Source organism: Ceratotherium simum, chromosome X, assembly GCF_057802395.1.
Source record: "Ceratotherium simum simum isolate JZ-2026a chromosome X, ASM5780239v1, whole genome shotgun sequence".
NCBI lineage: Eukaryota > Metazoa > Chordata > Mammalia > Perissodactyla > Rhinocerotidae > Ceratotherium > Ceratotherium simum.
Genome location: NC_141940.1, coordinates 118039744 through 118055717, shown reverse-complemented (window position 1 = coordinate 118055717; position 15974 = coordinate 118039744). Strand labels below are relative to the sequence as shown.

Here is a 15974-nt window from a genome sequence, read left to right as displayed (position 1 = left end):
CTCCTGCAGATACCAGGCTTGGAGGCACTGCCACCCAATGGCTGTTTCTGCAAATAGCACCTTCACAAGAGTTGAGTTTACTCAATACTCTACCCAGAACCCAACAAAAGTATAAGACATGGAGAGAAAATGGGGTGGGGGTGGTGACACTGGGATAAGCCAGGTAGTCAGTGCTGCCACCAACCCTCTCTGCCAAGGAAATATGATTTTCCTGGCATTAAACAGCAGATGTGAGCCCTTTAATTAGGCAATAAAATGGCAACTTGGCAGTGAAATTGTAAAGATAAAATTGTACAACACCATGAATCTTTGGCACTAGGCTTAATTCGACTGTCTATATTTTTTCTGACAATATTTTTACAGAGATTGAATGTGGGTAAGAGAAAAAACAGAAAATCAAGCCAGAATACTCATTTCCACCTTTGTCAGTAATTAATTGTATAAGATTTAGACATGCATTTAATAAACTTATTTTTCTCCCACATAAAATGAGGATGGAGAGGGTGATGGTATACTTCATAGCACTCAGTAAAAGGCAAGTTGATTGAAGCTACCAAAGGCTTCTGTTCCTGTGTAATGGAAGCACAAGTCAGGCTACTGTGAGCAACAGGTATCGTTCATTTCAACAGCTGCAATAATCAGGGTTAATTAAAAATTTTCCTTCTAAATTAGATTTTAAGAAATTGTACTTTACAGAGCAGAAAAGCTTCTATTCTGGTTTTGCATGCATAGTTTGAGAATAATTAAACATTGACTCAAGCAGGTGGGTGAGAAAGATCATTCTATTTAAAGAAAAATATCTTAGTATTTTGAGATTGCTCTATGAACTCTATTTTTTCTCTTTTCTATTAAAAAATAATGCTTGGGGGAAAAAAAGAGGCAAAAAAGCTCTAACAATTAAATATAATGTGAGAACCTAGCTTGAATCCAGTTTTAAACAAAAGAACTGTAAAAAGACATTTTTGAGACAATTGGGGCAATTTGATTACAGACTGGGTGTTACATGATACTAACACATTATCGTCAATTTGTGAGGTATGATAATGGCACTGTGGTTGTATAATAAAATTTCTGTAATTCTTATTGACGCATACTGAGTTAGTTAGGAGTGAAATGGTATGCTGTCTGAGATTGGTTGTAAGGCACTTCAGCAAAGAAAAAAAGAGATGGGGAGTATATGATGTAAATAGGTAAAACCCTGATAATTGTCAGCTACTAGATGATATATGTATACGGAGATTAGTTATTCTATTTTCTACTTATGTGTATGTTTAAAAATTTCTAAATAAAAATGTTTTAAGTAATACAAAAAAAATAATGCTTGGTTGATCATAGTTATTTATGATTTTTCTCCACTGTAGAGAACTTCTCTCCATATGTGTTTATAACCAATCTTCCTTGATTGGCTGCTGGAGAAATGTCTTATCTCTCTGGGGTCAGCCTAGGGGCTGGGAATGTGGGCATATTTTAGTTGGCACATTGTCACATGGGAGTGCCTTGCCCATAAGGAATGGAAAGGATATCCGAACTGTAAGGACATTCAGGCAATCCTTGTACAATGAAGATCTACTCTTCCGTGCTGGAATAAACACCAGGTAGAAAATGGCCCAACCCACGAATAACTGGCTTCATGACACTGAATATGGTGTAGTTTTTGAATATAGACAAAATAAATTATGAGACTAAAGTAAATAAATTCATGGCTTAATTTTCCATTTTGAAACCGATCTGAGTATATAATTAATGAAGCAACTGACTCTAGAAAACTTGTCAAAATTTTCAAAAGACGCCAAGACACTGTTGAAAAGAACATTAATGAAAAATCTAAGGAATGTCAACATGATGCCAAAACAACTGAGCAATGAGCTCAACTCCACCATCTAACTGATCTGTTCAAATATCAGATAAATGTTTATTTAGTACCACAAAAACTTAAACCACTTGACTGGCTCTACTTTTTCACCAGATATGTTTGTAAACTACATGAATTGTAAAGTCATGAGAATAATAAATATTGTTCTTTTCTTTAAAGAAAAGAAAATAAATCAAAAGTAATCTGGATATCATCAGCTGTCAGCTTTAAATGACCTTTATTTTTTTTTATAATTTTATTTATTTATTTATTTTTCCCCCAAAGCCCCAGTAGATAGTTGTATGTCACAGCTGCACATCCTTCTAGTTGCTGTATGTGGGACGCGGCCTCAGCATTGCCGGAGAAGCGGTGCATCGGTGCGCGCCCGGGATCCGAACCCGGGCCGCCAGCAGCAGAGCTTGTGCACTGAACCACTAAGCCACAGGGCCGGCCCCTTTAAATGACCTTTAAAAGCTAGGGCCGGCCCCTTTAAATGACCTTTAAAAGCTAAATTTTCTTTCTTTTCTTTCTTTCTTTTTTTTTTGGTAGCTGAGCCTCCATATAAAGCAGTGATTATGAAAGGAATTTGAATTTATATATGGGTTGGATAATTGGTCAATCAATAGAAACTATAGAGCACTTAATATATGCACAAAGACTTGTCCTCGGTGGCATAGATACAAAAGACATTACTGGGTCTTTATCCTCCAAGTATCCTATACTTCAGTTGGGTGGATAAACATGTATACATGAAGCAAACACTAAACTGTATGATCCTAACTCTAAGTGCATTACAAATTCTAAAGATGGGTAAGACCACTGTGGGCTAGAATAGGCAGAGAAAGCATCACTCTGGAGATGGAATTTGAGCTACTTCTTGAGGAAGTATCTGGAAATAAACAGGTAGAGAAAAGGCAGGAAGAATTTCTATGCTGGGAGATGAGTGTAGACCAGGTTTTCTCAACCTTAACACTATTAACAATTGGGGCTGGATAATTCTTTGTCATGGGGGCTGTCTTATGCATTGTTAGGCATTTAGCAGTATCCCTGGCCTCTACCCACTAGAAGCCAGTGGCAAAATGCCACTCCCCAGTTGGGACAACCAGAAACATCTTCAGACATTGCCAAATGTCCTCTCAGGGCAACATCACTCTCAGTTGAAAACCACTGGACTAGACATAGATATTTAGGTTGGGGGGGTGCTTTCTCTATGTCAGAGTTTACCAACCTCAGAATAATTGACATTTTGGGCTGGATAACTCTTCATTGTGGGGGCTTGTCCTGTGCATTATAGGATGTTCAGCAGCATTCCCGACCTCAACTGACTAGATGCCAGTAGCACCTCCCCCTGGTTGTGACAACCAAAAATATCTCTAGACATTTCCAAATGTCCCCTGAGGTGCAAATTCACACCTGTTTGAGAACCACTGGGATTCTCAGCAGGAATGGGCTTAGCTTCCTCAGGGCTAAATAGAATTGCTTAAAGAAAATACAAAGTTAGTGTTAGGAAAGAGTGGAATAAGATTGAATAACTAGGGTGGACACATGCTGTGTGAGATCTTGGACACGAGAGCCTGTAACAGGCAGCCACACCAGTTCTTAAGCAGATGTGTTGCCAAATGAAATTGGTGTTTTAAATCTTGCAGAAGCAAAAGGATAAAGTGCCACAGGGAAGAACTGAATACAAGGGGAACAGTTAGGAAGTTGTTATAATAATCAGGTGTAAGTGTTGATGGCCAGGGTTGTAGTGACATCTTTGCAATAGAGAGAAATTAGTAAATCCAAGGGGGCTTTGCAGAAAGAAATATTGAGCTTTTGCAACAGATTGAATATTAGAGATGAAGGCGAGGAAAGAACCAATGATGAAACTAGGGTTGCTAGTGGGAAGAAAGATTCAAATGAGATGAATGGGAAGGAGGGGCATTTAATGAATTTGATTTTGCAAATACTCATTACAGTCATTTTAGAATTAGCATGAGAATGCTGGTGAGAGACCAGGGCTGAGTGATGGATTTTGGAGTGTTGGAAACACAAAGCCCTGAAATCTCTGTGGTTTAATACAACACAAGTTTATTTCTCACTCACATTATGCTCCAATGTGGAGTGAGTGGAGTGAGTCTTCTAGGGGTCCAGGCTTCTTCCATCTATGGTAGCGCCATCTTAAATGGGTGACATCCAAGGTGGCTGCAGAAGAGTTAAGTCCTAAGGACCTCAGGGGAGATTTTAGAAGCCCTGAAGTGGCATATATTACTTCTGCCCACATTCCACTGGGGAATCCAACTGATCCAGAAAATCTAGTTTACCGGTGTCCCAGGAAGAGGAAATGCGATTCATAAGAACTTGGCCAATCTCTGCTATAGGAGACACACGCACACAGAGGACTAAGAAGAAAACTACAGGAGTGGATGAATTGATTGAGGACATGAAGATAGAGGAAAAATAGAAGAGGATAGAGTTCAAGGAACACAAAAATAACAAATAGAAGAGCAAGACCCAGCAAAGGATTCAGAGACGTTACAAAGCTTGGAAGAGATCTGGCCCTGCATAGACTTGAAAGTGGCAAGAGGAGGGGAGGCAAATTTCTATAAGGAGGGAAAACGCCTGCTTTTGCTAAGACTCTTGCTTTTGCTAAGACTCTTGCTTTTGCTTACAAAGAAATTCAGGATAATTAGAAAAGGACTTAGGCATCTATACCCTACCTCAAAACCACCGTTAACTTATCTTTACGAGCAATCTGAAACCCAAACCCCTCTGCCTGGCTGAGCCTATCTGTTTACACCTCACCATGTACTTCCCAGGTACCCAGCATATCCTGGTCACTGGGTTGTTCACCATCCCTGAGCCCACCTACTGTCTCCCATCTTCATGGCTTTGCTGTTGCAGCATCTTCCACCCATCAAAGTCTTGGCTGTCCTCAAGCCCTAAGTCAAATGCCACACCATCCAGGAATGAAGCCTTTTCTGATTTTTCCCTGCCAACATCAACCTCTCCATATTCCAGCAGCCTTTTGATCTTTCCTCTACTTTGGCACATGGGACCATCTACTCTGTATCAGTTATATGTTCACTTGACTGTCCCCCTCAGTAGACCATAGGTTTCTCAAGCACTAAACAGGGTCACTGGGATTTACAACCCCACGACAAAACAGACAATGCTACAGTCTAGGTCAGGGGCTGACAAATGTTTTCTGTAAAAAGCCCCATAGTGAGTATTTTAGGCTTTGCAGGCCATATGGTCTCTGTCACAACTACTCAACTGTGCCATTTTAATGCAAAAGCAGCCATAGATAATATGTAAATGAATGAATATGGCTGTGACCCAATAAAATGTTATTTATAAAACATGCGGTAGGCAAGATTTGATCCATAGGCCATAATTTGCTGCTCCCTGACCTACGTGAATGATACTTTCTGAAGTGCGGTGTGAACGGCGTCCCCTGGAGTGTAATCTGAAAAGTCCTGGGAAGTCAGTGTTCATCTTAGTTATCCTTGTATCTTCTGCCCCACCTCCCACTAGCACCTAGTATAGCGCCTTGCACGTGGTAGGCCCTTAACGTTTATTTTTCTGAATTAAATAGCCTGGAAAGATACTAACTCAGTGGATCACAATAGCATTTTGAGAGCTTAATTACCTTTGAAAACTATTTTGCAAGATTGTAGTAAAGTAGTTCAGGAAGGGACCATGTAAGCCCAAGAATCATAAAAGGAAGGTGACAGGGGAAGATGTGAGCTAAAAACATCTAAGGATTAGCAGCCAAAGAGAGAGAATCTGGCATCAGAGCTGGGTAAAAGCAACAAAAATGCATTTCAATCCTGAGATACCAGCACCGAGGGACATCACATCATATGTAATCGATGTCTCACAACACCCTCTAAATCCGTGTGAATAATGCATTTAATACCAGCACTTCAATGCTGGGAAGATGTTTGTGATTTGGAGGAAACTCAGAGACCAAGCAAAATGATTGAGACTGAAAGGATTCATTTATGAGCAGCTATAAAAGAAGCCAAATACGTGCTTAGCCTGCTGATGGCCAAAAGGAGATGGGGAAAAGGTTTATACATTACTGAATACTGTAAACACCAGGAAGGGGAGGAATGATGGTCAGCTCTATTGGACTTAGCTCTTGGTGTAGACATATCTCAGGCATTGACAAATCCTTCTCATTATAGGGTCTTAAAACATTTGCAGCACATCTAGATAATATATAACTGGGAATGCTGTGATTGGTAATGTTCTATTATTAAAGGAGAATATGCTTTCTCCAGGAGTGTAAATATAAGACAAATTATTGTTTATTAAGGAAAGAAACATTCCAGGTATGCTAGGTGTGCTGAGAGAATTAAAATGCACTAATAGTCCACTCTTAGAAATATCAAATATATGCAATTGTGGGTCATGTCTTATAGTGTAGAATTGTTGAAATTAAAGCACAAAGATGGAAAGATGGCCAGATCCATCCATCCATCCTTCCATCTGTCCATCATTCAATCATCCATTTATCCATCCATCCCACATATCTAATGCTTACTCACTATTTGTCAGGTCCTGTGTTGCTGATACAAAAAGTAACACTACACAGGGCCTGCCAAAAAAACCCCCAAAGCTTATAGTCTAGTAGTGGGGTCAGGACAGCTGGTGGTCTAAGTAGGAAAAGACAGGTTCAATAGAGAGTGATAAGGGCCCCTAATCCAGATGGGAGAAAGCAGGAAGGTTAGGGAGGCTTCCCAGGGGAGCTGGTATCTAAGTCAAGTCCTGAAGGATTTTGAGAGGTCTATCAATCAGAAAGAATGAGAATAAGCATCCCAGGTAAGAAAAGTGATAAATTCAAAGTGCTGTAGATGATAAAGTGCTGGATCACTTTGTCACAACCTGTGTCGAACCGACAAGTAATTCAGATTGACTGAGACCAATAGTGTAAGGCAAGTGGTAACCTTAAAAATGACAACTGGTCGGCCGACCCCATGGCTTAGTGGTTAAGTGCGCATGCTCCACTATTGGCGGCCCGGGTTTGGATCCCGGGCACACACTAATGCACCGCTTCTCCAGCCATGCTGAGGCGGCGTCCCCCATAAAGCAACTAGAAGGATGTGCAACTATGACATACAACTATCTACTGGGGCTTTGGGGAAAAAAAAAGGGAGGAGGATGGGCAATAGATGTTAGCTCAGAGCCGGTCTTCCTCAGCAAAAAGAGGAGGATTAGCATGGATGTTACCTCAGGGCTGATCTTCCTCACAAAAAAAAAAAAATGATAACTGGACTATATTAGGATTGTGGGTGGTTTTTATTTTCCTTGTTGATTTTTTTGCCTCTTCCAAAATTTCTCCATTAACAAAAATCGCACCCTTATGTAATCAAACAATTGCAAACACTTATATAGCACTTATTCTGTGCCAGACACTATTCTAAGCACTTTGCATATATTAAGTGATTTTATCCACATAACTCTATGAGATAGGTACTATTATTGTCCCTATTATACAGATGAGGAAGGGAGGCAGAGAGAGGTTAAACAACTTGGCAAAGTTATAGCGGTGGTCAGGAAGAGAGCAGTGTTTCTTACTTGGGGCATCTTACTCTAGAGTCTCTGCATTTACACCTTCTGTGCTGCTATTAACTTTCTAAGTCAAGATCCTATTTTCTTATCATTTACTCCCATAATCCCAGTCTAAATGTTGATCTAATTAATAATCAGATGTACAGTCAAATATTTGGGGAAAGAATCTCATAACCTCAAAATTTATAGTAGCAAAAAATAAAGCTAAAAATCACCTAAATGTCCTATAATACAGAATGACTAATCATGGTACAGGCCATTATGCAAGCATTGGAAATTATGATTTAGAAGAAAGTTAGATGACATGGGAAATGCTCACTATACAGGTTAAAGGGAAACGCAAGATACAAACTATATAATCCTAGTATGGTGTTGGTGTGTGTCCGGGAAGGAAATCCACTAGTCAGACTGGGTTCCAATTCCAATCTTAGCTCTGCCACTTATTAGCTTTGTGACCTTGGGTAAAAGTTTAACCCATCTATACCTCAGTTTCCTCATCAGAAGATGAGGGTAATACCACTGTTGTAACGGTTAGAAAATGAACACATGTAAAATGCTTAAAATTCTGGCTGGCAAGCACTGTGTCAGCTATCAAAAAAGTAGGAAACCCTATTTAAAAATTAGAACTAGACAGTACACATTCAGCTGGCAGTTTGATAAACATCCTTTGTAGCCTGGGGCCCAATATATTACAACTTTGAGTTATTTTCCTCCTTATATTTTCAAAAATAACTGGAAGTTGAATAAGATGGGGGCATTTTCCATTGCAAGTGAAAAGTATTTGCTTTCAGAATCTGCTTTATCAAATTGTAAGATGTACTAAACACTCAACCAACCACTGAAGGGTTATAAAAGTTTGCTTTTTAACCAGATACCTTCCCAACACTAGAGCCCTGATGCTTTATTTTGGCTGAATATTCTTGAATTGTGATAGTTTAAAACTATTTAGAAATGTGTTTTCATGTCAGTTAGGATCAATAGATGGATGAAAATTACAAATGGGTTTTGAAGGGCCCAAGGCCTTACATAGTTTATTTCTCCAAGTTTTGGAATTATCTTAATTATATTAGTTTTTACATGTTAAGAAAAAAATAGAAAGAAATGAGCAGTTTTGAGAATAGTGTCCATTCTATTTTACCTCAAAGTTTTGTTTTTATTTCTTTTTTTTTTTCATTAAGGAAATTCTTGTAGTCATCTTTGGAGCTGGTCTCAGGGGTGAGGCTACTTGAGCAGATGGGATATACTGAGAGAGATGGAACAAGGGCCGGGGGCAGGGGGGTGTGTTACTTTCACTGCTCTGCTCAGAATCCACGAACTGGAATGGAAAATGCTTAAGCACTTTATTAGGCTAGAAAATCCTTGATGAAGGGAAATGAGGTTATTCTGCTACTCACAACCTTAGGAACCTGGTTTCTGCACAAGTTTTCATGGCGCCCCTCTCTCTCTCTCTCTCTCTCTCTCTCTCTCTCTCTCTCTCTCTCAGGTCTCCTACGTAAAAGCGATTGACATCTGGATGGCGGTGTGCCTTCTGTTTGTGTTCGCCGCCTTACTGGAATATGCAGCAGTGAACTTTGTCTCCAGGCAACACAAGGAGTTCCTACGGCTCCGGAGAAGACAGAAGAGGCAGAATAAGGTATAGTTGACCCTCAGTGCAAAGTCAGGCAGAGCTTGAGGTGGTTTACCAGGAAATGCAATTCAGAAAACAGGACAAATAATGAGCAAGACGCTAAGGTTAATTTTTGTCCTAATTTGTCATACTATACTGAATTTCTGCTCAGGTTAGTCTTTTAAAATTGGGACAGGGTTCTCACATTTAGCAAATAAAAATACAGGGCACACAGTTAAAGTTGAATTTCAGATAAAAAATAAACAATATTTAGTATAAGTATGTCTCAAATATTGCATGAGATATACTAGTAAGTTATTCATTGTTTATCTGAAATTCAAATTTAACTGGGAGCTCTGTGTTTTATCTGGCAACTCTAATTGAAGATATATACTCAATTTGACAAACTTACTTTAAAATCCTGTTGTTTTGAACATTGATAATTCGTGTGTGTGACTTTGTGTATACAACTGCTTTGATTGACTTTTTCATCAACTACTCTGGCTTTATGTAAATAAGGTCCCTAACCATGTTGACTGCAACTTGATAAATCCAATCAGACTGATCTTATTGTCTTGACTCACACTTTAATGCAGAAACCCAAACTTTACACTATCCAGAGGTTTGAGGTTTGAAATACATGGCTCAAAATCTTCAGTTCTGTGGTTCCCAAACTTGCCTCCTCATTAGAATAGCCTGGGGATCTTTGAAAAATTCCAAACCTTGGCCACATCCCACACCAATTAAATCCTAGTCTCAGGATGGGGCACAAGAGTCAGTATTTCTGAAGCTCCCCAGGCAATTTCAGTGTACACATTTGAGAAGCACTGTTCTGGTTTATAATCCAATTTCATATAGGACACCAGAAGGCTTGCACTTGTTTTCAGTTTCAGATTCTGGGAGAGACACATGCCCTTTGATATGGAGAACGCTAGTGCCTGTAACAATATCACTAGAGAACTAAAGTTAAAATTTTACATATAGGAGATGAGAGCGATTTTTCAAAATCTATTCCCCCCAAAATTGATAAGTTAAGCCTGATGGTAAAGCCAGTTATATGCTACTCTGTCAGAGCAAAAACAAAAATGTTTCCTTATCAATCTTAATGCTTCCAAATAGCTAGACATAAAGCTGAACATTTGTTGTGATTTAGATGTCGCTTACACTGAGAAGCTTGTGTGTGTATGAGCTCGCTGAGTCCCGACTACGTCAATCAAAATATTTCCTGCACCTACTCTGTGCTAGTATCCTGCTGGCTGCTCTGTCTCTTTCTCTTCCTTACCTCTCAGGAACATTTTGTCCCGCCAAACCCTAAAGACACATACACACACACACATATTCTCTTTGCTGTACATTGTTGAATACCAAGCCTTTCTCAATTTTCTCCTCCCTGCCTCCTTGTTGATGATAACCATTTCTTCAACTTCATCCACAGAAGTCTAGCACAAAGTGACACAAATTTGAGGTCACTTGTGTCACCCAGGAAATATTACTAGAATGTGAGGGTATTTTAGTACATAAACTGTATTCCCAGAATTCTCTGGCTTAGCATAGTAGGTGGCCACTGACTGCATGCTCTCCTAGCCCAGAGATGGAAATGAGTTTCACTTTGCTTCCCAATTCTGAATAATTGGTGGGACTTTCTGGGAATGCTGTGTGGAGGGTTTTTAGGCTGTATCTGTATCTTACCATAAGAATCACCTGAAGCGCTTGTTAAAAGTACAGATTCTTGTGTTCCACCCCAAACCTTATGAATCAGAGTTTTCAGGGGAGATCACCAAGAGTTAGTACATTTCACAAGAGTCCCAGCTGAGTCTTATTATAAGGTAAGTTTGGGGAAACCTGGATAGTATCAGAGCAGGCAGTAGAGAATTAGAAAAACAAAGTATTAGGAAATAAGGTTGGAGGAATAGGTAATTTCAGGTTCGTATAGGACTTTGCAGGCCAGTATAAAGGAATGAGTTTTATTCTAACTGATTGGAATCCACTGGTTAGTTTGAATATGGCAAATATCAACCTATTGATTGGATAGTCTGTGGGGTCAAGAGTAGCAGCAGTAGATCAGTTAGGAGGCTATCATAGAAATGTAGGTGAGAGATGTTGGTGGCTTAAACTATGGCATTGGTCATGGGAATGGAGGCAAATGGTTAGACTCAAGATTCATTCTACAAATATTTGCTTCCTACAATATGCCAGGCACTGTCTACATCCTTAGAAGACATTGTTGAACAGGACAGACAAAATACAATCCCTTGATGAAAATTTCATTTTAGTGGTTATCCTTTGGAGGTAAAACCAATAGGTCATACTGATGCATTTGATGTGGGGAGGTGAGGAACAGAGGAATATGACTCAGATTTTTGGCTTAGGCAGCCGAATGGGTAGTGTTACTATCTATTAATATGGGGACTATTGTGACAGAAGTAGATTTGGGGTGGAACTCAAAAATCATATTTTGATGTTGTTAAATTTAGATGCCTGTAAGACGTGCCAGTAGAGCTGGCAAATAATTAGATATATGTGCTCAAGGGAGAGATGAAATCTGACAAAAGTATATTTGGGAGTGACCAGCAAACAGATAATGTCTTACATCCACAAAACTGGGTGAGATCACCCCCGAGTGTAAATTTTTTAAAAAGGTAACTATGTGAGGTGAGGTCAGTGGAAAACATGGAAAATCATAGTTCAGTGAATATGAAACAAAATAGAGGCTGAGCAGTCTTGCTGGTGAACATCTGAATGTTCGTAATTGAAAGGTTTTGTCATTTTTTGCATGATATAAATCTGTAACTATCTGTTTTATTATTTGATAATGCTTTTTTATTTTGCAATAATTAATGTTAGAGCTGTATTGTCTGTTAGTACCACTTTCCACTGTCAAAATTGTCCTTGTTTGGATAAATTAAGTAGAGGGGTAGATCTTGTTTTCATTTAAAATTTTGATATTTTGTTCACCATAGGGTTTTTGCATTAACAATAACTTTTTTAAATATTGCATTAAAATATTTATCTGGAGTACTGGGGTTTTGGTACCCGCTTAAATTTGCACCTGAAGCCTTACTCACTTTGCCCTAGTTCTGGCCCAGCTGCTCATGAACCACTAAATTTTCACAGACTCTAATTGGTTGTGGCCTGAGTTTAACAAAAACAAAAACACCATTTTAAAATGTTCAATATTCCCAATGAAAAAAGTCATCTCTAATTTCCCACTGGGAAACTGACCTCCACCACACAATAGAGGTTGATTCTTTCGAAGGTATAAGAAAAACCAAGAGCAGATCATTTCCCAAAGTGACATTGGCATTAAGATTTATTCAAGGAAGATGTTTATTGAGAGAACACCTGAGATTACACTTACTTGCATGGGAAGAGTGCCTGTGATTACTGAACAATGGAGTTATGAAGTGGAGTCACATTCAAGGAGGGGCCAGGCAACTTGCAACTAGGTGTATTTGATTTATCTTTTCTACATCTCAAAAAGCAGCCACTGTCAATTTTATCAAAGCAGAGTTTCTCAGAAACAATCAAGCCCAGATCTTCATTGACAGAACTTGCAAATCCCTATGGTTGGGCCAACCCAAGTCTATTAGAAGCTGATGCCCCAGGTCTATGCGGTAAAGTCCTATTTTTATGTTATCTCCTCAGCTCTAATGAGAAGTATTCACACCATGTGATGGTTATAACAACTTCCCCATAAGAACCTGACTTCTGGCTTCATGCCTGATTTCAGATGTTTCCAGTTGCCCACATAGCCCTGACTTCTTTATTTTCAGTGACTAAACAGAAATTGTAGCAGCTTGAGAACATGGTTATGGCTTTGAGGCCACCTAATGATAAGCTGCCTTTTAAAAGGAATGATGTTAACATACTGTTTAGACTTCAACCTCCCCGGGAAGAAAATATGGGCCCTTTTAACCCGATTAGACAATGGAGTGAGAATGTGAGGCCATAATCAAAATGTCTCAGATGATGCTAACTTGGGAAAGTAAGAATTCAGTACCTTTTCTGATTTTCTCTCTCCGCTCCTCCTTTATCTATCCTTTAAGTCTTAGCTAAATTGCTAATTCCTCAAAAGATAATTTCCTGATCCTACAGAGCTAAAATAATCCCACTCTTTCAAGCACCTGTAGTACCTAATTTGTTCCTTTTCATAACGTGTCACTTTCTACCCATTACAGAATATGAAGTTGAAATGGTATTGGGAGACATTATTTACAACACTTTACCTACAAATACCTGAATCCTACTCTCAATTAGTTATCTCCCCATTGACTTATTGGAGGGAAATAAGCCTACAAAGACAATGAACTACTTTAATTTTACCCAGGCTTTAGCCTCAAACCACAATGCAACACCCCAGGAGGGGAGCAACTTAGAAGCAGCCCTTGTCCCTCCACTCAGTAGGTCCAGAAATCCTGCACTATTTCCTCCCCAACATTCCAAGGGCCTTAGATCTTCCCATTCCAATGGGACACCAGGCCCCAATGGTGAAGGCCAAAAGACAAGGACCCAGAGCAAATCATCACATGGGAGTGGCTTATTTAAACCCATAGGGTCCTGGAATGTTCCCAGTCAGACCAGCACTCCTCCTCCTTAGGGGTAAAAATCTCGTTCCTCTCTTCCTGGGGATATCCCTTCAAACACTTAAGGATGGTGAGCTGGTAATTCTTCTCAGATCTTCCAAGCTAAATAGACCTTATTCTTCCTATGATATGGCTTACAGCCCCTTAGCACACTGATCACCCTTTCTTTAGTTTGCTAGTGAACATCTTGAAGTACAAGTAACAGAATTTGAAAGATAGTCCGGTGATTATCAACATGTAACACAGAAGAGCAGTAATGTCGCCTCTCTTTATCTGCCTTTTTAAAATAGAGTATTAAATTATAGTAGTGTTTTTAAGTAGTCATATTCCACTATTGGCTCATTTTGACCTTGCTGATGCTTGTTAATTTCCCAAGTCTTTTTTTCCTGTTATTAATACGAATATCAAGTTATCTCCTCTTGATTATGTGCTTAATTTTTTTCTAGCCTAAATAAAAGACTTTATATTTCTTCTTATAAATTTTCACTGCATTAGATTTGACCCATTGTTCTAGATTGAATTAATCTTTTTAATATTGATTTAGTCATCTGGAAAATTAGCTACCACTTCTAGCTTTATAACATTGACAAATAGGTGTCAACTCTCTTCAGCCCTAGACCACCAGGAATAAGCCCGTAGCTAAACAAGTTGGGTTTACTACTCTGCAGTGAGGGAGAACACATACCATGGGGAGCCGGGAGGCGGGGTGTCTCTGTAAATTGGGTGATTTGGGAGGAATGTCTAAGGAAGCAGGGGTTTGCTCTAGATTGGAAGCTGTCAGAAAGCAGGGGAAATTTTATGATTGGGTATCTCAATAAATCTTATCTATAGAAGGGCAGACTAGAGTGAAGATAAAACTATAATTGGTAAAGAAGCAGCAGTCACATTTTAACTGAAAGAAGGACTTTTGGTATTTTGTGGATGTCTTAGTGACCTTGTTTTTGTCTGTGCTTAGACAAAATTATGAAGTGTCCTTGTTTTGTCTCACTTTATCATGGTCTCAGACTAACCTGGTCTGAAGTTGCTATTCCATGTGATGGCTTGAACTTTTGGAATTGTGGTTTTCGCCTCCTAAAATGAAGGGCTAGACTGCCAACATTCACATGGAGGCTCTATAATTTACCACTTCCGTGACCTTGGCAGGTTACTTTAAAAAAAAAATACCTCTCTGCCCCTCAGTTTTCTCATCTGTAAAATGGAGTTAATAGTAAATAGTATTCATCTCATAGGATAGTGGCAAGAATAAAATGAGTTTCCATGGGCAAAGCTCATAAAATAGGCCCTGGCATGTGGTAAGTTCTATGTTTAATGATAGCTCATTTTAGTATCTACTTTCTCCACCACAAAGGTATGTAGCAGACTCTAGGTCATAAAGCTTTTGCTCAATTTATTGGGGAACATGTTCTACAGATTAAAATCAAATATCTTAGGATAGCAGCAATAGGCTGCCTACATACCCCCTCCCCCATTTTCACTCCTCTTGTCTTTATTACACAAGGGGAAAGTAGATTGCACAGCAAGATGTGACCCATGTACAGCTATTTTTATAATCATAAGACTGAAATAAGGAGTTCGTGCTTTTACTCTACAGTGTCTAAACAAGAGAAGTGGAAAGAATTAGGGGCAAGCTGAATTCTTCCATTTTACCTCCCACTGATACTGGCTGTAGCTAAACTATATCTTAAGTACAAGGGCACTTTTCCCAAAGGTAGAGAACCCATTAAGACCCTTCCAACCCAATTAGAAAGTAAACTGACTCTGAAAGAAGGTAGTTGAAATTCAGGTGTCACTACCACTAAGCCTAATCAACCAAACAAATCTAAGCAAATGAGGAAACCATTGAACTATAATTAGAGTAGGGTTAACCTTTGAGAACCTTGATTAAGGTCTCTCATGTTTTTCTCTTCCTCTCCAAATGCTTAGAGCAGTGGTTCTCAACTTGGGCTATTTTGCCCTCCAAGGAACATATGGCAATGTCTGGAGATATGTTTGGTTGTCACACGTAAGGGAGGGGTGCTACTGGCGTCTAGTGGGTAGAGACCAAGGTTGCTGCTAAACATCCTACAATGTATAGGATAGCTCCCATGACAAAGAATTATCCAGCCCTAAATGTTGATGGTGCCACAGTAGAGAAAACCCTGGTTTAGAACATTGTTAGACTATGCTTCTCAATATGAAACTGTCTTAATTATTTTCTGTTTCTTGTATGCAAATCGTGTCTCCCTTGCAAACATCTGCCCACTAAGTCAAGAGAGCATTTTCAGTTCTGCTAACCTCAGTCAGAGTCAATTCCTGCATAATTCACACACAGGTGGGGCCCATGGGTGATGGCCAGTTGTCTTTCTCTTATGTTAGAAAAAGGCAAATTCTATCC

At 39.3% G+C, this 15974-nt stretch overlaps 1 protein-coding gene across 1 annotated transcript in view; it reads left to right on the top strand.

The window, feature by feature from the left end:
• Positions 1 to 15974, top strand: part of GLRA2 (glycine receptor alpha 2) — a 177485-nt gene that overhangs the window by 134450 nt on the left and 27061 nt on the right. The window contains exon 7 of the mRNA XM_004435132.3: positions 8895 to 9044. Within this exon, the coding sequence (XP_004435189.2) occupies positions 8895 to 9044 (150 nt within the window). The remainder of the gene's footprint in view (positions 1 to 8894; positions 9045 to 15974) is intronic.